Raw genomic sequence first — 20,830 nt, forward strand, 5'->3', positions numbered from 1 at the left:
CCTCCAACCATTGTCACATCGTCGTAATGTTGCTTCTCTTTCTCTTTTCTGCAAATACTATAATGGGCACTGCTCTAAAGAGCTGGCGTCTCTTGTGCCATCTACTAAAATTCATTCTTGTGTTACTCGTCATTCAATTAAGTGTCATCCTTTTTCTGTGACTGTTCCTAAGTGTTCCAAAAACGCTTATTCGTCTAGTTTTTTTCCTCGAACATCAGCTCTTTGAAATTCGCTTCCTTCATCTTGCTTTCCTGATTCATATAATTTGCAATCCTTTAAGTCATCTGTCAATCGTTATCTTGCTCTACAATCTTCATTTTTTTTCTTTCAGTAACTTCCAACTTTAATTAGTGGCTGCTTGCAGCCTTGTTGGAAGCGCAGATGTTTAAAAAAAAAAAAAATGTAACTAATACAATTACTGCAAAAAAAGTTTGATTTAATAAACGGATTCGGAAAAAAACACATCTAAACTTCTTACAGTATTTGTGTTAATAAATCCCTGTGTAATCAGTCCCTGTGTAATCAGTTGCTGTGTAATAAGTAAAAAAGTTTAGTACAGGAAGTAATCCACTATTTAGGATGGTAGTCTTCCGATAAAGTGATAGAAGATGGAAATGGAAAGCAGTTTCTTAGACCAAGTTAACTGGCCATCTTTTGGACAGGGCAATCATTCTCCCGCTTCAAAACTGTTACACGAGTGGTGCGGTAAAATTTCCAAGTATGTCTTAGAACTATCAAACAAAATAAAAGATCTTGAGGATAAAGAAAAAAATGATTTGAAAATTATTAATGGCATGAAAGATGATCTAAGTAAATCAAAGCAAAATGTAAATTCAGCCAAATGGGTGAAAATTGTTACAAAATGTAGCAAAAGTGGTAAAAAGCCACCTGAACAACTAGTGGTTGGTTATGCGACCATAAATGAGCTGCACGATAGAGAGAAGAGAAAAAAAAATTAATTGTTCTCGGAATTACAGAATCAACTCTAACAGATATTTTCAATATAAATGCGTATATTGTCTTCATTAATTTTTGTACAGTATAAAATATATATAACAAAACAAAACATTTATTGCACAAAATAACTAAACAAAATATTTATTGGACAATAAAACTGATAAATTTCAAGTTCAACATACTACGCTATGTATATGCCTAATTAATTAATTAATTAATTAATGTAGAGTCCATATGCCTTGTTCATTTGCAGAAACATCATTATTGTGCCCTCTTCTTACCCTTGTTTCAGTTGCTAACCTGCGATTCTGGTTTATCCAAGATTTAACAAAAGGAATGGAATCAAAATTTGCTATTGGTTTCCCCAATAAACTTATTGTCATTAGATTGGACATATGTTCCACAGTAAGGCTGGTTCTTAATTTTGATGCAATTAAATTCATAAGGCTAAAACCTCTCTCAACTTCTGAACTGCTAATAGCAATTGTGGTCGCTATTTTTATTACTATATTATACGCTATATTACTTTAAACTTTAAAATTTCACATAATTTTCTAACCATGTCTTCACCTTCTAGCCATGGTGACATAATTTTATCTAATGACCAGGTAGAAGGATCTAAAATCTCAAAAAGCTGCACAAATTTTTCATAGTCATCAATGTCAATGTTCTCATTCTTATCCTCATCCATACTTATATGACAAGCCAATAAAAGTCTTGCTTTCATATTCTTTGCCACACTATCTAATAATTGCTCTCTGGGAAGAGACACAAATTTATTATTGTAATCAAATGGTATGCATTTGAACTCATTTGATGAAATTCAATTTTGAACTTTTTTTTTCATAGATAACAAAACTATCATTCTTGTGTAGTTCTATAGCTCTTATTGAACGCTTAATTAATTGATCAGCTTTCGATATGGTAATTCTTCTTAATTGTAGCGCATTGGATAGTATTGAAAAATCTTCTAAGATATCTATCATTAAAGCAAAATCTTCAATAAAATGTATATATCAGCTAATTTTTTGGCCATTCCTGAATTTGATTTGGACTGGATAAAATGTTCATACAACGCTAGGTATGCTCTCCACACAGCAGTAGCTGCTCGTAAGCTACAGGATGCCCAAAGAGGTCCAAAAACGCGACCAATTTTTATAATTTTAAGTTCAAATCACTAGAAATAAATTCCAATTCGGCTTGGTTTTTATTTGACTGATGATATATCGCATATATTTTGTCTATAAATATTTTAAAATGATTTACTTGTTTAATGTCGCTTATGGAATCATCTAGTGCCAATTGCAATCAGTGATTCAAACAATGCCACACAATTATATTTTGAAACATTTCAGTTAATTTTGTGGCTACTCCAGATTTTCTTCCTAACATTGCCGATGCACCATCTGAACAGAATCCTATGAGATTTCTTTGCAAATAATTTTTATCAAATCCATAATAAGACAGTCTATTAAGGTATTTTCGGCAGTTGTTGACCTCAATTCTTTTAAATCTACAAAAATCGTGAGAGGTTCAATTGCAGACTGTACTTCACATTGTAAATATATTACCAAAGTACTTTTTTTAGCAAGTGTAGAAGCTTCGTCAATTATGATACAAATTTTTGAATTTTGATTGATAATATTTTTAAAAAAAGTTTTTTTAATCTGCATCGCAATATGTTCGACAATTCCAGTGGCAGTGCGTCTGGAATGTAAACAATTTCCTATATTAACACCATTTTTTTCTTGTAATTTCAAAGCTGCTTCTATATCAGACAATGGTCTGTTTCGTTTAACAAGACTATAAGCTGTGTTGAAAATTTTTACAGTAATGTTAATTGCTTCAGAATTTAATATTTTAACTACATTGGGTAAAACTTGTTTGTTAGATTGAATAATTGTTTCTTGAATTTTTAAATGTGACATGAAGTGGAATGTTCTTTAATTTTTTGCGTAGAGAAGCTTGCCTTGTGTCTTTTTTAGTTCCATTAGGAATTATTGAACATGAGATCCATTCATTTGATACGTGAATATGTTTTTTTCTTTCTATTCCTAAGGTTTTTATTTTTGAACAGTCTTTACAACCTAATTTGCCATCTTTTACCACAAACCATTTATATTGTTCTGTGAACAAACTCACTTGTTTTTTTGTCCAATAATCTGGTAGTTGACTATTGCGTACTGTGCATAATTCCAATGATATTGTAGTTGATGCTGATAAACATGAAGCTGATATTTTATTTGAAATTGATTGTATAGGTTCAATATCTGCAGAATTTATTGTTTTCTCTAGTGTTTCTTCATTGAGTTTCGTTTTTTTGACATTTGCGAAGGACAATAAATTTCCTTGCACTCTCTTCATTTAAAAAAAAAAAAAAAATTTAAATGCTGCCATTATATTCACACAATTTTTAAATGAATGAATTTATATTATTTACAAATAATAATTTACAATTGTTTATTTATGTAAACTAAAAATATGATTTAACTTATATTACTTACCTTAGCAATTAGACTAATTAATTGTATTTTGTATTTTCAATTCAGTAAACAAAGTAAGTTTTTATAGTAAATATAATCTTAGGAATCTCGAAATTCAAATTTCGAGAATTCCGGTAATCGTTTTCATAATATAGTTTTGAATTCCGAAAATTTTACCTGCGAATTCCGAAATTAAAATTGATTTTTTCGTGCTCTATGCAACTTTTATATTGTGTTTTTGTTTGTTTACATATAAATGTTCTACATTCTAATTCTATAAGAAGACATTGTTAGTTCTAAATTCTATAAGTAGACAGAGAAAACATTCTTAAATTGCAGTTAACAGTGTCATATCTTCATTTCATTTGCTGTAATATTTTACGATTTGGAACAATGTTTGTTTATTCGAGTGCACTCGCACTCGCGCCGGCCTTGCACCGCATTAGTGCGGTGCAAGGCTGGCGCGAAGGAAGGGGGGAAGAAGGCATGTGGTAGAGGAATGAGCCCCCCATCCTCATGAATAATTTTTGTGTTAATTTAGTCGGCAAAATTGACTTTTTTAGACAAGTCAGTCGGCAAATAAAGACCTTTGGAACAATTAGTCGGCAAAATTCAAATAAAGAGGACCGCTTTTTTTTTGTTACTTAGCAAAAAATTTAATGACCCCCCTTCACGTGACACCTACTACTACTATTGATTTATTTAGATTAATAATTTTTAAATAAGTATCATCAATATTTTGTACGTAGTTAAGCATTAGAAAACAAAAACTAAGCTCTTAACATTAATGCAAAAGTTGCAAAACAAAATTCAATTAAGTTTATTGTACAACATACCGTCCAGCTCAACTCAACAATTTATAAGTCGGAGCTTTAATTCAAGAATTAAATCTGAAATGAAATTCTTCGAATAGCGCGTCTACTAATTTTTGATTTTGATTTCGCCATTGAGGGTGGAGTCTGAGCGAGCCTTCTCAGTTGCTGGTAACTTTTGTATAAAAGTTCGATCGAGACTCGGAGACTCAGCTTTAAGCGATTTCTGCTTCCTCACAGCGTATTTTAGACAAATAAAACAATAATTAAATATTATTAAATTGGAATTCCGAATTCCGAAAAGATTTATTTTCGAATTCCGAATTCCGATTTTTTTTATTTTCGTTAAAATTTGCATTCCCTATATAATCTGTAGAAAACGAACAAATTATAAAAATAATAAAGTTGTAACAAGTAACGAAGGAAATAATAAAGCGGGCGATACCAAGTGCAGTGTGCCAAAGCTTCACAACTTCTGACTCAATCACAAGCAAGAGCTAAAAACTTCGTATTTTACGTACGCACATGATGTATGTATTATGTGGCGCACATGATATGTTTGCGAGTGTGTGGCACATCAGCGCGATGTGCATATTTTGCATAAACATATTATCAAAATGGCTTATTTTTGGTTTTAGGGTTAATTTAACAAGCGGCTCGCCGAGTTTCAAAAATTTCAACAACCGGCTCGCGCGAGCTGGACCGAGCCGGCTTCAGCCCACCCCTGGATAGAACTGGTGATCATAGAGGTCTATGCTTATTTATGAAAAATTCGCTAGATTTGTATGAGGTGGTTGACACTGATTTTAATTTAAGCAAAATTGAAAAAGTTTTGGCAGTTGTTTATTTTGGTCTAGATAAATACCTAGTAGATTGTCTATATATTATTTTGTTGATATGGTAGATTTTGACAATATTTTTAAGATAGAAAGAAAATATGTTGATGTTAATGCCTTTATAGATGCACTAATTATGGGTGATTTCAATTTTTTAGCTATTAAATGGTCAAATCGTAGTATAGCATCAATTTCAAAAGACAGTGGCATAGAACATAAATTCTATAAAGCTTTAAGTGATCCTTTCCTCTATCAACAATGATAATAGAACGCCAAAGTGAACGCATGCTTTTTTCGCTGCTTTAAGAAAATAAAATAAAAAATCGTTAATAGTATTAATAGATATTTATATTATAATAATTTATACTTATTAAACATGTCTATCACACTTGTTGAAGTTAAAAAATTGATAACGGAAATGTTTATGAAGTTTAAGATCGAGACGGAAGAAATGCTGAAGCAACAAGAAAATACTTTTATCAACATAGTTAGTTCTAACACAAAAATATTAAATGATCGATTAGACAGAGTTGAACTTAACATCCTTCAAAACTCAACCAAAATAGCATCAATTGCATAGGAAGTAGAAGAAATCAAAGAAAGTTTAAATTTTCATGAAGATCTTTTCGATAAAAAAATAAAAACCGCCATTGATTGTCTCGCAAAAGAAAATCTGGCAAACATCAAAGTACAAAATAACAACTATGAACTTAAAAAAATAAATAACAAACTCAGAGAGATTGAGGATAGGTCAAGGCGTAATAATCTAAGAATTGATGGTGTCCCTGAAAATGACAATGAAAGCTGGGCTGAATGTGAAAAAAAGGTAAAAGAAATATTCAACAACATATTAGGAGTCAAAAGTGTAAACATTGAAAGAGCACATAGAATAGGCAAAGTTGTTCACAACAAACATAGTACAATAATCCTAAAACTTCTGGATTTTAAAGAAAAAACTGAAATTCTCAACAACTCTTACAAATTAAAAGGTAAAAATATTTTCATATATGAAGATTACTGTAACGAAACGAATGTTATACGAAAGACACTACGTGAAAAAATGAAAGTAGAAAGACAAGCTGGCAAATACGCGTACATTTCATACGACAAACTTATTGTACGAGATTGGAATTCCAAAAAAAGTAATATCTTATCTTTTTAAATTTATTTTTTATTTTTTATGGTCTACAATAAGTTGATCACTAAGTCTTCCTAAAAGATTTTCAAATTGTCGCATACTATTATTTATTGCTAAATCTAAATTATAGCGAAAATGGAAACAGCTAATAATGATTTCGAAAAAAAAGTTAATTTATTTGAAACGTATAGATTACACCTAGACGACGAATCCGATCCGGATATTAATTATTTTAATGAAATTAATTCTCCTGAATTTGAAACCTCTTATTTTTATCCTAGTAACGTGAGCAAATATTTAAAAGGCGATAATAAAAGTGATTATCTTAATGCAGTCCACATTAATATACGTAGCTTAAAAAAGAATTTTGAAAACTAAATTTTATTAGCGAAGCGGAAAGTTTTTTTAATTTAATTTGTTTAACTGAAACGTGGTGTTTACAAGCAGATTTTAAAAATAATTCAAATCTCCATCTCCCAGATTTTGATCCAGTAATTTTAGAACGAAGTACTAATAAGCGAGAAGGAGGAGTTTTATTTTTGTTAAAAATAACCTTCTGTATAAAGTTCGAAGCGAAATGTGCGTTTCTGACGAAAACAAAGAGATTTTAACAATTGAACTTATCAATAGGCGTTCAAAAAATATACTAATAAGCTGTTGTTACAGGCCACCAGCTGGAAGAATTGAAAACTTTGGCAAATTTTTACTAAAAAACATAAAGCAAACTGATCTTGAAAAGAAAAAAAATTACTTGATAGGGGATTTCAACATAAACTCCTTTGATTATTATGAAAATCAAAGTTCGAGAAAATTTTTTAATGGTTTATTTGAAACTGGAACAATACCTTTAATCAATCGCCCGACTAGAATCACAAGTCATTCATCATCATTAATTGATAACATTTTAACAACCGATTTTTTTAATAAGTCGCTAAAAAAAGGAATTATAAAAACCGACGTTTCCGATCACTTCCCAATTTTTTTTTTATATGTGTTAATTTAAAAAAAGAAAAGCAGGGAAAAGTTTTTATAAAAAAACGGCTTATCAATAATAATAATTTAAATTCTTTCAGAGAACAACTATCACTTGTAGATTGGGGTTATATTAACTTTAATGATAATATCAACATAATCTACGACAATCTTTTCAAAACTTTTCACCTTTTTAAGCGATAAAGAAATATCATCTCCTTGGATTACTAAAGGTCTCAAAAAATCGTCAAAAATTAAGCAGAAACTTTACATAAAATACCTAAAATCAAAATCTGAAAAACATAAACAAAATTATAAAACTTATACAAACTTATTTGAAAAGCTTCGCAAAAGCGCAAAAAAAAACTACTATTCAAACTTGCTTAATAAATATAAGCACAACTCAAAACGCGTCTGGCAAATCATGAAGGAGGTGTCTGGAAAACTTAAACCAAATAAAAATTTACTTCCAAATTTTATACAAATTGATAACAAATTAATAAATGACTCAAATGATATTGCATTTGAATTTAATAAGCTTTTCACCACTATCGGTACAAAATTAAGCGATAGTATTTCATTCGTTAAAGATAAATCTGTTGATGAGTTCGAAACATCAATAAGCTCTAATCTAAATTATACTGAGTTAACTTTTAATGAATTTGAGGTTGCTTTTAAGTCATTAAAACGTAATAAAGCTACTGGGTATGATGATATTAACACAAATATTGTGATTGATTCCTACGATGTTATAAAAGATATTCTTTATAAAATCTTCAGAGCATCCATTGCACAAGGGTCTTTTCCAGATAAACTAAAAATAGCAAAAGTAACTCCAATCTTTAAGACAGGGGATCGTACAAATATAACAAATTATCGCCCTATTTCAGTTCTTCCAGTTTTTTCAAAAATTTTAGAAAGAATAATGTACAACCGAATCTACTCATATCTTGTTGAAAATAAAATTCTATACGAAAACCAATTTGGTTTCAAAAAAAATAATTCAACCGAGCATGCCATTCTTCAACTAACGCGCAATATAACTGACTCTTTTAAAGACTCTTGTTTTACACTAGGAGTGTTTATTGATTTGTCTAAGGCATTTGATACTGTCAATCATCAAATTCTGTTAAAAAAACTAATATCATATGGTATTAAAGATAAAACCCTATTATGGTTTGAATGTTATCTTACTAACCGTAAACAGTTTGTTTACAATAAAGATTCTACATCTCATCTATTAATGAATATAACATGTGGTGTTCCACAAGGATCCATACTTGGTCCACTTATTTTTTTAATATACATAAATGATCTTCATAAATCATCAAACTTAACAACAATAAATTTTGCAGATGACACTAACTTGTTTTTGTCTCATAAAGATATTAATATGCTTTTTACTAATATGACAAATGAATTAAAAAAAGTATCTGTTTGGTTTAAACAAAATAGATTGTCTCTAAATATAGAAAAAACTAAATGGACACTTTTTTATCCACCTTCAAAAAAACAGAAACTGCTTCATACCATGCCAGACCTTTTAATTGATAATATAATAATAAAAAGAGAAAAAGTTACTAAGTTTCTTGGAATATATATTGATGAGAATCTATCTTGGAGAAATCATATTGATAATACCTCCAATAAAATCGCTAAATGCATTGGAATTCTCTATAAAGCAAGAAATGTATTATGTAAACACCAGTTAACACAATTATATTATTCATTTATACATAGTCATATAAACTACGCGAATATTATTTGGGGAAGCACTCATAGAACAAAACTAAAATCTCTTTACCTTCATCAGAAACACGCAGCTCGCGCAATAAATTTTAAAAATCGGTTTTTTCATACGAAACAACTTTTTAAAGAAATGAATATTTTAAATGTATATCAACAAAATGTCTTTAACATTATATGTTTTATGTTTAAATGTAGAGAAAATTTGTTGCCAAACGTATTACAAAATCTTTATTGTATGAAACCTAAAAACAAATATAATCTTCGAATTAATAACAATCTTATTGCCCCTTTTTGCCATAAAAGCAAAGACCAGTTTTTTGTTTCTTATCGAGGTCCTTATCTCTGGAACAAAATAGTCTTACCAAATTTTGATTTTTCTACCCAACTGACTTTTGCCTCATTCAAACAAAAACTTAAAAGAATTATATTTTTAATTGAAAATATTTTGATTTACTTTTAATTGTTTTTTTGTTTTGTTTGTTTGTTTATTCGTTGTTGTTCTATTTTGTATATTTTATTTATTTTTTAATCTTGGCTTTTTAAAATTTTATCTTGGTTTTTACATGTTTTTGCATAAAGTTGTATTATTATTATTATTTCACTTAAGACATTGTATTTTTATCAAAAATTAACCATATAATGTAAAGGGCTTCATGACAAGATCCACATGATCTTCTAGAAGTCCTGTCGTTACTAATGTAAAAATTGTAAAATATAATTGGTTATTGTAATATTTTTAAACGGCAAAATATTTAAAAAAAAAAAAAAAAAAAAAAAAACATATAAACGTACCAACTTTTCAATTGGCTAATGGCTCAACCTCAAATGTTCTAGATTTAATATTCACAACAGAATCAGGTAGTGCATATGCTGATAATCCAAGTTTTGTGTTTGGTGACATAAACAAAGGTCATCAAATTATTTACTTAATTTTAAATTCGTCTTAAAAAATAATGTTAGCAGATTAGCTTCTAGCAACTTCAAGTTTTTGCATAGTTTTTGTATATGTTAAATTTGAAAAAAATTCTGATTTTAAGTCCAATATCGATTGGGTAAAGTTGTACGAAAACAAGTCAGTGCAAGACATGTACAACAAATTAATTTACTAAACCACTGAAGCTTGCAAAGCTCAACAACTCCTTAGATTAGTAACGAAATCAAGCAATTAATAAGAAGAAAAAGAAATTTAAGATACATAAATTGTGCTCACAGATGGAATGATGTTAAACTGACCAAAGAATATATGCAGTTATGCAAATTAATTAAAACAGAAATATACAATGCTCGACTTTTATTTGAAAAGAATCTAGTGTTAACCTCTAAACTTAATCCTAAACTGTTATATAAGTATTTAAACAGGTTAAATTCAATAAAATATTCAATAAAGGCCATTAGAATGCCTAATGAAGATTTATCCCATGAACCAAATAAAATTGTAAACTGCCTAAACAAACATTTTCAGGATGTCTTTTCTATTGAAGAAAAAGGAGATCCTTCACCTTTTCATCTCGAATTAAATGATGTAATTAAATTTGAAGATATTGAACCTGATGATATTAGATTTGAGTTAGTTTTATCTAAACATAAATGACTAAAAGACAATATATCACATGGAGCTGATAAACTTTGTCCAATAGGCTTCAAGAACTGTGCTATATCGTTTACTTTACCTCTTTCTCTTATATTTAGAGAATCACATAAAACCAGTCAACTGCCAATCCAGTTCAAGTCAGCAAATGTAACACCTATATATGAAAAAGGTGACAAAACAGTGGCCAGCAATTATCGCCCTATTTAATTAAATTCTATTCCTTTTAAAATGTTAGAACCTATTATAAAAGAAAGAATTGAAAAACATTTTACGAAAACAATTTACTAACAATCCAAAAGCATGGTTTTGTAAAAGGCAAAACTTGTACCACAAATTTGTTAGTGAATCTTGACTTTATTTCTTTATACAACAGCAATGGTATACCTGCTGATGTAGTAATGCTAGACTTTGCTAAAGCTTTTGATAGTGTTTCTCACAAGAGACTATTTACTAAATTGAATGCATTTGGTATTAATGGCTTAGTTCTAAAATGGATGGAAGCTTTTCTAAATAATAGAAGACAAAGAATAATTCTGAGTGAAGTTGTTTCTGAGAAGGTTAAAATTTTTTAATGGCGCGCCACAAGACTCTGTTATTGGTCCCTTAATGTTTATTATATACATTAATGATCTGCCAAGTAAATTAATGAATAAATGCAAATTGTTTGCTGATGATACTAAGATTTTGTCTGAGGTAATTTCAGATTAGTACACCTCAAGTCTACAGAGGGATTTAAGTATATTATTTAAACGGACTGAAGACTGGCTCTTAAAGTTTAATGTTGATAAATGTGTAGTAATGCACTATAGAGTAAATAACAAAATGAATCTTCTATATATTAATTGCATAAAACTACTAAAATCAAACAGCGTAAAAGATCTAGATGTAATATTTTCTAAAAATCTCAAGTGGAAAGATCAAGTTATTTCTGTAACTAATAATGCAAATAGAATGTTAGATTGAATTAGAAAATCGTTTACAAGATTGGACTGTCATTTAAGTAAATCACTATATGTAACCTTTATTCATCCTTTTCTAGAGTTCTCAGTACCAGTATGGTCCCCGTATCAAAAAAGTGATTGTAAAGTAATTAAACAAGTTCAGCGTCGAGCCACCAAACTGATTAAAACAATTAGGTAATTCAGTTACGAAGATCGACGAAAAGTTTTGAAAATGACAACTTTAACTAAACGAAGAGAAAGAAGTGATATGATCCAACTATTTAAAATAATGAACAACATTAATGAAATAGAACATAACATACAAACTGTTCAAAATCATATTAAAGGTCACTGTTTCAAGTATTATAGGAAACAACAAAAAATCTGGGAAGGCGTAATTTCTTTTACAGTAGATCGGCAAACGGTACTCATTGCCTTTGAAACTAGTCAAATCATTGTCTGTAAACTCCTTTAAAGCAGGATTCGACTGTTGAACGAACAACAATCGATTGAAGCGGCTGTTACAGTGTGCTTAAAAGCATGCTCACTGGCCAATCCAGTTACAGCAATAAATACTAACTAACTAATTAACTAACTAACTAAGTATAATAAGTCTTAATATCAATAATCATAATAAAAACAATAAAAGTAATATAAATATTTCATTAAAAAGAAGCAATAAACAAACATTAAAAAAAATTTTCAATAGCACTCACAAATAAAAACGTGTCCCACACAAAAACAAACATTTATTCACAAAAAGTATAAAGTTTTCATAATAAATGAAAATATTCAAGTAAAAAAGGAAATCGTTTCACCCAGCAAACACTTAGCGTTCTTCAAAATTTATAAAATTTAATAGTTATAATTTTTCGTTCCTTCAAAAACGGAGCAATTTTTATATTTTATTTTAATTCTTTTTAACTACTTTCCATTTTCAAATGTTTTTATTGTCTTTCTTTTATTTATTTTTCATGTTTTTTCTTTTGTTTATTTAATTTGATTTTTAATTTTATGTTAATGTTTTCTGCTTTTTTATTTATCTTTTTTTTTTCTTTATTCTCTTTTAAAATTGTGTATAAAATTGGTTCAGGACACCAGTAGCTACAAATGCAGCCTTAAAACTCATTTTTGTTTCTACTTACAACCAGAGGTCTCTAAATTACTAGCGCTTCGTTGGGTCAGACGACTTTAACACAGGTGAGACACCCTGAATGCGAGATAATTTCAAGTTCTTATATGAACTATATCAGGAGTATCCTCATTACAAAATAAGTTCACGTAAGCCTCAAATCAGCTGGAAGAAACTTTCAAATCCATAGCAAGATAAAATTCTTCTGCGATATATATTGCTATAGAATTTTTTAGTAACAGTGGTGCAGCACTTTGCTCCAGCATGCGATTTTATCTGCTACGAATGGGCAAATGCTTGGTTCCATTCGCAAAACTGCAATAAGGCGTCCTTCAATTAATGTTTATCTAATTCATCAACATAAAATGCAGTTAAGTGTTTAAAGACATGCGTCTTTCAACACTTAATTTCCCTAGTCAGTTGAAGAATTATCAATTGACATTTCCAGATGTAACTAAAAGTTTCGGAACATGCTGTAAAACTGATAGAGAAACTTTCATGCGAAAATTAAACTTTTGAATCTGAAGTTTACGGAAAAAAGTACTCTAGCATTTCTTGAACAGATAACTATTTCAATCCTGCAGATTTTGTTAATCTATTAGGAGCATGGAATGAACATCCAAAAGCAATAAAATCTTTAAGACATTTTGGTCTACAGAGCCAACACCAATTACAACACAACGGTCAAATATAGGTACAGAACGTGTGGTAAAAGTGATGCAAAAAAAAGATTTAGTTATAGCATAGAAAAACTTTACATTAAATATTTATTGCCAAATATACTGTAAAAATATTTTAATTATTCATGTTTTATTGGTTTTCCGTAACAAAGGGTCTGGACGTCCGGCGACCGGACAAATATCTTTAGCACTGTTTGTCCGGCGATCGTACCACGTGATCCCCGTAAAAAGTGTAATTTGTGTAATTTATACGTCGCGTTAGTAATTCTAAAGATGGCATCTATTTTCATATGGGTGACCAATTTACTTCACTTAAAGAAATCCAGGATACTTTAGAAAATTACATGAAAAAATATCATGTCCTATATTATAAAAGAAATACAAGAACTATATCCGGTTTCAAAAAACATTTTCTATCAAAAAAACATCTTCATACTCCTAACTGCCTTACGTATGGAGAATTAGGATTCAACTGCATCCACGCCGTGGTTGATTTAAACTTCTTCCCACCGCGGACCACGGTGGGAAGAAATTTAAATCAACCACTGTTACAAGACTAAAGCAAAGGTATGCCTAACTTATTTAATTTTATATCTGCTTTTATGTATTAAATTACAATTTCATCAGTGGTAATTTTATCATTAATATTACCTAAGTTTACTTAAATTTAATAAATTATTTACAATAAAGCTCGGTGTTGATTAAAGTTTATTTTATACTCAATTATATAAACATAAATTGCTTAAATTAAAATTTTTTCTTTAAATTATTATGTATTTTTTCATAAATGATTTATGCTTGATTTCAGTGGCAAATTAGAATTAATACTGGGATTACATTATTGCAATTATAGAATGAGAGCTAAGGGTTTTAGATTAGATAAATAAGAGAAATTTATGTATTGTAAAGTGAAGAATGAGCAAGTATAAAATACTGAAGAGTGACCATATGAAGTGTGTAGAAAGAGTGTTGAAGAATGCTTTTTTGTTTCCTAATATTAAGAACACAATGTGCTCCTAGTATTATTACCAAAGTGGCCATCATATTATAATGGATTTTAGCATAATGTGAAAGTTAGAAAATAGATTGAAAAAATAGTGAAGGAAAGATAAAGTGTGTTGGAAAGCTTTTTTAATCTTAAAGATGAAATTGGATCAGCTGGTGGAGAAATAGTTTCTACGACAAGAGTATGGGATAAGTTTACAAAACTTTCTATGTTTCTTACAGTATAAGGTGCATTATTATATAGTAAAGGAAAGTTATGTACTACATGAATCCAGAGTATTAAGTGATAGTGAAACACTGGTCGTGAGGGTTGATGTTGTATAAAGTCTGGAACAAACAAAACTAATGATCAAATTTATGTTTTGAATCTAAATGATAAGAAAAGAAGTGATGATCTTAAAAAATATTGGAAATAGTAAGTGTATCTGATAGGATGCATCAGGAAAGATTAAGGTGGTTTAGACAAGTAGAGTGATAAGATATAGATATTGGTTATCATCATTTAGAGAGTTAGTTTCAATAGTCTAAGTTAAAGAGTTGGTTAGTTTCAGTAGTCAAAGTTAAAAGTTAATTTAATGCATATATATATATATATTAATGTATATATATATATATATATATATATATATATATATATATATATATATATATATATATATATATATATATATATATATATATATATATATATATATATATATATATATATATACTATATATATATATATATATATATATATATATATATATATATATATATATATATATATATATATATATATATATATATATATATATATATATATATATATATATATATATATATATATATATATATATATATATATATATATATATATATATATATATATATATATATATATATATATATATATATATATATATATATGTTTCAATGTCATATCTTGTTGTACGTGAATATATATATATATATTTTTGAATATAAAGCATAAAAAACAGCTGCGTACAAACTAAATTTATTCTTCGTAATATTTCGATCTGCTTTTGCACAGATCGTCATCAGACGTAAAATATAATACAAAAAACCGTTACAAATATTACTTAAAAACGTCAAAGAAGACATTAAAAAGAAGCCATAAATGATTACATAATAACGTAAATATAAAACTAGCAAATATTATTTGACTCCTTTTTTTGGATAATTTTTTGAAACAGAGGTCTCCAACTGTTTGTAGAAATTTTAATGCCATTGTCACGGTTCAGAAGTATTGGAGCATTTTTTATTTCTTGGTATGTTGAGGCGTAATTAATTTCAAGTGATTCTCTAACTTTGCGTTGATCGTACTCTGATTTTATTGCTAGAGTTTTCGGATTTGACCAATCAAACATGCCATTACATTCTCGACCATGTTCGGTTGCACCAGATGCATCCCATTTACCTTTTAAATAGTTTTTTTGATGTTCAATGCATCTCGTTAAAATCTTCTTTTTTGTTTCGCCTATGTATATACTGCCACAAGAGCATGTGAGTTTGTAGACACCGGGATTGCTATTTGGAATTAACTTAGACTTGTTGTTGCATAAGATGTTTTTTAACGTAGGTGGTGTAGTAAATATTATTCTGACGTTGTAAGGTTTAAGTTCTTTTCTTAGTTTTGGACCTATTCTTGGGAGCCATGGAAGTTTAACTGTATATTTAAATGTTTCTGTTTTATTATAATTTATTTTAGAAAGGTTGATTCTTTTCTGAATATAGTTCTTAGCAGTTGTTTCAAGCTTTAATCTATCGTGTCCATTTTCTGCAAACATATTTATTAAAAACTGTATTTCATCATCAAGATATTTTTTGGAACAAATTTTAACGGCACGAGATAAAAAACCTTTAAAAACACCCATAACTATTTTTGGATTAACGTTTGATGTAGGTTTTATTTGTATATTAGTGATAGCCGACTTTCTATGGATTTTGAAGTTATAGTATGAGTTATTAGTATTGGTTACAGTTATATCCAAGAAGTTTAATTCCTTTTTATTGTTTTCTTTTTCTGAAGTATATTTTATTGTTGGATCTTGTTCATTTAACAACTCCAGAAACTTATCATGATTTTGTATTGAGTCGAACCTTGCATGACTGTCATCTACATACCTTCTGTAAGTCTTTGGCGAAAATTGACCAACCTCAGCAATAATAAGAGCTTTTGCTTCCAAATGCTGTAAAAACGCTTCGGCAACTACGACCATTAAGGACAAACCTATAGGTCCCGAATTCGGTATAGATCTTATCTCATTTTTGTATAAAAAATAACATTGGTTAAGGCAGAGTTCGATCATTTCATGTATATCACTAAGAGTTAGTTTGGTTCTTTTTTTAAGATTATCAATATCGTTGTTTAAAATATCGATAATCACAGGAATTGCTCTGTCAATTGGAATGGAGGGATATAACGCCACCACATCAAAAGAAACTTGAATTTCACTTGGATCAATTAACCAAGATTTTGCTTCGTTGACAAACGAGGAGGAGTTTAATAATCTTGTTTTGTTTTTGTTTAAGGTTGGTTGTATAATTTTTACAAGATGTTCTGATGATCCATATGGTGGGGTACCTATAGTAGAAACGACTGGCCGCATTGGATAGTTCTTTTCTGGCTTGTGAGCTTTTATGACCCCATATAAACGTGGAGGTACGCAGTCAGAAGGGTACATTTGAAAATAAGTCTTGTTATCTAACTTTTTTTGTTTTCGTAACCTGCATAATAGTTTCTGGAATTTAGTCATAAGGGTTTGAGTCGGGTCATAGTTGATAGTTACTGAGTGTTTAATTTCCTCTTCCAATTTATAAAATGCGTCCTCTTCGTTTATAAGTACAAATCCTGTTCCTTTATCAAATGGATAAACTGCTAAACCATTCATTTTTTTCTTCAAATTATTTAAAGATAATCTTTGTTCTTTTGATAAATTATCGGGTAATCTATGTTTGATATTTTTAATAAGAATTTTACTCACGTTTTGTCGAATCTTTTCTGCATCAGATTTTTTACTCTTTTTTTCTAAATGTAAAGCAAAAGATTCGATCGGCGTTAAAATTTCCATATAAGGCAACTTTTTAAACGACGGTGCAAAATTTGGTCCAAGATTTAGGAGATTTATTGTGGAGGTGTCTAACCGAGTTTGCGATAAATTTAAGATTCCAGATTTAACTATATTTTTATTCAATCCGTTTGATTGTTTTTGTTTATTGTAAGTCATTTTATAAAGTTTTTCAAACTTATCTTTTAAATGTTTCTTTGTAATTTTATAATGATGGTTTTTTGATTTTTCAGTAACATTTTCAATAATTTTATAGTGATTAGGTGTCAAAATTTTTTCTAAATTATAACAAATATTTTTTATAACATTCTTACTTGTAAAAAATCTATATTTTGCTTCGTTTCGGGCGTGTATCAATAAATTTCTTTGATATTGTTTAGTAATATTTTCTGCTTTTTTCGATTTAATTGGTGATCTTACTTTTAATGATGGTGGAATTATATGATTGGAAACGCACCTTTGAAGAAAGATTAATTGGTTTTTTGATATTGCATTTCTAATTTTTTGTTCTTGAAGTTTTACTGTCGAATTATATATCTCCTTGCTGTAGGAATTAGTTATAAAATGTTTCAATGTCATATCTTGTTGTACGTGAATATATATATATATATTTTTGAATATAAAGCATAAAAAACAGCTGCGTACAAACTAAATTTATTCTTCGTAATATTTCGATCTGCTTTTGCACAGATCGTCATCAGACGTAAAATATAATACAAAAAACCGTTACAAATATTACTTAAAAACGTCAAAGAAGACATTAAAAAGAAGCCATAAATGATTACATAATAACGTAAATATAAAACTAGCAAATATTATTTGACTCCTTTTTTTGGATAATTTTTTGAAACAGAGGTCTCCAACTGTTTGTAGAAATTTTAATGCCATTGTCACGGTTCAGAAGTATTGGAGCATTTTTTATTTCTTGGTATGTTGAGGCGTAATTAATTTCAAGTGATTCTCTAACTTTGCGTTGATCGTACTCTGATTTTATTGCTAGAGTTTTCGGATTTGACCAATCAAACATGCCATTACATTCTCGACCATGTTCGGTTGCACCAGATGCATCCCATTTACCTTTTAAATAGTTTTTTTGATGTTCAATGCATCTCGTTAAAATCTTCTTTTTTGTTTCGCCTATGTATATACTGCCACAAGAGCATGTGAGTTTGTAGACACCGGGATTGCTATTTGGAATTAACTTAGACTTGTTGTTGCATAAGATGTTTTTTAACGTAGGTGGTGTAGTAAATATTATTCTGACGTTGTAAGGTTTAAGTTCTTTTCTTAGTTTTGGACCTATTCTTGGGAGCCATGGAAGTTTAACTGTATATTTAAATGTTTCTGTTTTATTATAATTTATTTTAGAAAGGTTGATTCTTTTCTGAATATAGTTCTTAGCAGTTGTTTCAAGCTTTAATCTATCGTGTCCATTTTCTGCAAACATATTTATTAAAAACTGTATTTCATCATCAAGATATTTTTTGGAACAAATTTTAACGGCACGAGATAAAAAACCTTTAAAAACACCCATAACTATTTTTGGATTAACGTTTGATGTAGGTTTTATTTGTATATTAGTGATAGCCGACTTTCTATGGATTTTGAAGTTATAGTATGAGTTATTAGTATTGGTTACAGTTATATCCAAGAAGTTTAATTCCTTTTTATTGTTTTCTTTTTCTGAAGTATATTTTATTGTTGGATCTTGTTCATTTAACAACTCCAGAAACTTATCATGATTTTGTATTGAGTCGAACCTTGCATGACTGTCATCTACATACCTTCTGTAAGTCTTTGGCGAAAATTGACCAACCTCAGCAATAATAAGAGCTTTTGCTTCCAAATGCTGTAAAAACGCTTCGGCAACTACGACCATTAAGGACAAACCTATAGGTCCCGAATTCGGTATAGATCTTATCTCATTTTTGTATAAAAAATAACATTGGTTAAGGCAGAGTTCGATCATTTCATGTATATCACTAAGAGTTAGTTTGGTTCTTTTTTTAAGATTATCAATATCGTTGTTTAAAATATCGATAATCACAGGAATTGCTCTGTCAATTGGAATGGAGGGATATAACGCCACCACATCAAAAGAAACTTGAATTTCACTTGGATCAATTAACCAAGATTTTGCTTCGTTGACAAACGAGGAGGAGTTTAATAATCTTGTTTTGTTTTTGTTTAAGGTTGGTTGTATAATTTTTACAAGATGTTCTGATGATCCATATGGTGGGGTACCTATAGTAGAAACGACTGGCCGCATTGGATAGTTCTTTTCTGGCTTGTGAGCTTTTATGACCCCATATAAACGTGGAGGTACGCAGTCAGAAGGGTACATTTGAAAATAAGTCTTGTTATCTAACTTTTTTTGTTTTCGTAACCTGCATAATAGTTTCTGGAATTTAGTCATAAGGGTTTGAGTCGGGTCATAGTTGATAGTTACTGAGTGTTTAATTTCCTCTTCCAATTTATAAAATGCGTCCTCTTCGTTTATAAGTACAAATCCTGTTCCTTTATCAAATGGATAAACTGCTAAACCATTCATTTTTTTCTTCAAATTATTTAAAGATAATCTTTGTTCTTTTGATAAATTATCGGGTAATCTATGTTTGATATTTTTAATAAGAATTTTACTCACGTTTTGTCGAATCTTTTCTGCATCAGATTTTTTACTCTTTTTTTCTAAATGTAAAGCAAAAGATTCGATCGGCGTTAAAATTTCCATATAAGGCAACTTTTTAAACGACGGTGCAAAATTTGGTCCAAGATTTAGGAGATTTATTGTGGAGGTGTCTAACCGAGTTTGCGATAAATTTAAGATTCCAGATTTAACTATATTTTTATTCAATCCGTTTGATTGTTTTTGTTTATTGTAAGTCATTTTATAAAGTTTTTCAAACTTATCTTTTAAATGTTTCTTTGTAATTTTATAATGATGGTTTTTTGATTTTTCAGTAACATTTTCAATAATTTTATAGTGATTAGGTGTCAAAATTTTTTCTAAATTATAACAAATATTTTTTATAACATTCTTACTTGTAAAAAATCTATATTTTGCTTCGTTTCGGGCGTGTATCAATAAATTTCTTTGATATTGTTTAGTAATATTTTCTGCTTTTTTCGATTTAATTGGTGATCTTACTTTTAATGATGGTGGAATTATATGATTGGAAACGCACCTTTGAAGAAAGATTAATTGGTTTTTTGATATTGCATTTCTAATTTTTTGTTCTTGAAGTTTTACTGTCGAATTATATATCTCCTTGCTGTAGGAATTAGTTATAAAATGTTTCAATGTCATATCTTGTTGTACGTGAATATATATATATATATTTTTGAATATAAAGCATAAAAAACAGCTGCGTACAAACTAAATTTATTCTTCGTAATATTTCGATCTGCTTTTGCACAGATCGTCATCAGACGTAAAATATAATACAAAAAACCGTTACAAAT

General features: G+C 29.0%; 2 protein-coding genes and 1 pseudogene across 2 annotated transcripts; all 3 read right to left on the reverse strand.

The window, feature by feature from the left end:
- Window positions 1–1,147: 1,147 nt before the first annotated feature.
- Window positions 1,148–3,321, reverse strand: LOC124817888 (E3 SUMO-protein ligase KIAA1586-like; annotated as a pseudogene).
- Window positions 3,322–15,445: 12,124 nt separating this feature from the next.
- LOC136088333 (uncharacterized) lies at window positions 15,446–17,527 on the reverse strand. Its single transcript, XM_065812030.1, has one exon. The coding sequence runs from the start codon at window positions 17,525–17,527 to the stop codon at window positions 15,446–15,448; it is 2,082 nt and encodes a 693-aa protein (XP_065668102.1).
- A 646-nt stretch (window positions 17,528–18,173) lies between these two features.
- Window positions 18,174–20,255, reverse strand: LOC136088334 (uncharacterized). Its single transcript, XM_065812031.1, has one exon. The coding sequence runs from the start codon at window positions 20,253–20,255 to the stop codon at window positions 18,174–18,176; it is 2,082 nt and encodes a 693-aa protein (XP_065668103.1).
- Between the last annotated feature and the right edge of the window lie 575 nt (window positions 20,256–20,830).

Source organism: Hydra vulgaris, chromosome 12 (genome assembly GCF_038396675.1).
Source record: "Hydra vulgaris chromosome 12, alternate assembly HydraT2T_AEP".
NCBI lineage: Eukaryota > Metazoa > Cnidaria > Hydrozoa > Anthoathecata > Hydridae > Hydra > Hydra vulgaris.

Bases quoted from the DNA above. Each gene is read 5' to 3' on its own strand.
- LOC136088333 (XM_065812030.1), bottom strand. From the start codon at position 17,527: ATGACTTACAATAAACAAAAACAATCAAACGGATTGAATAAAAATATA.
- LOC136088334 (XM_065812031.1), bottom strand. From the start codon at position 20,255: ATGACTTACAATAAACAAAAACAATCAAACGGATTGAATAAAAATATA.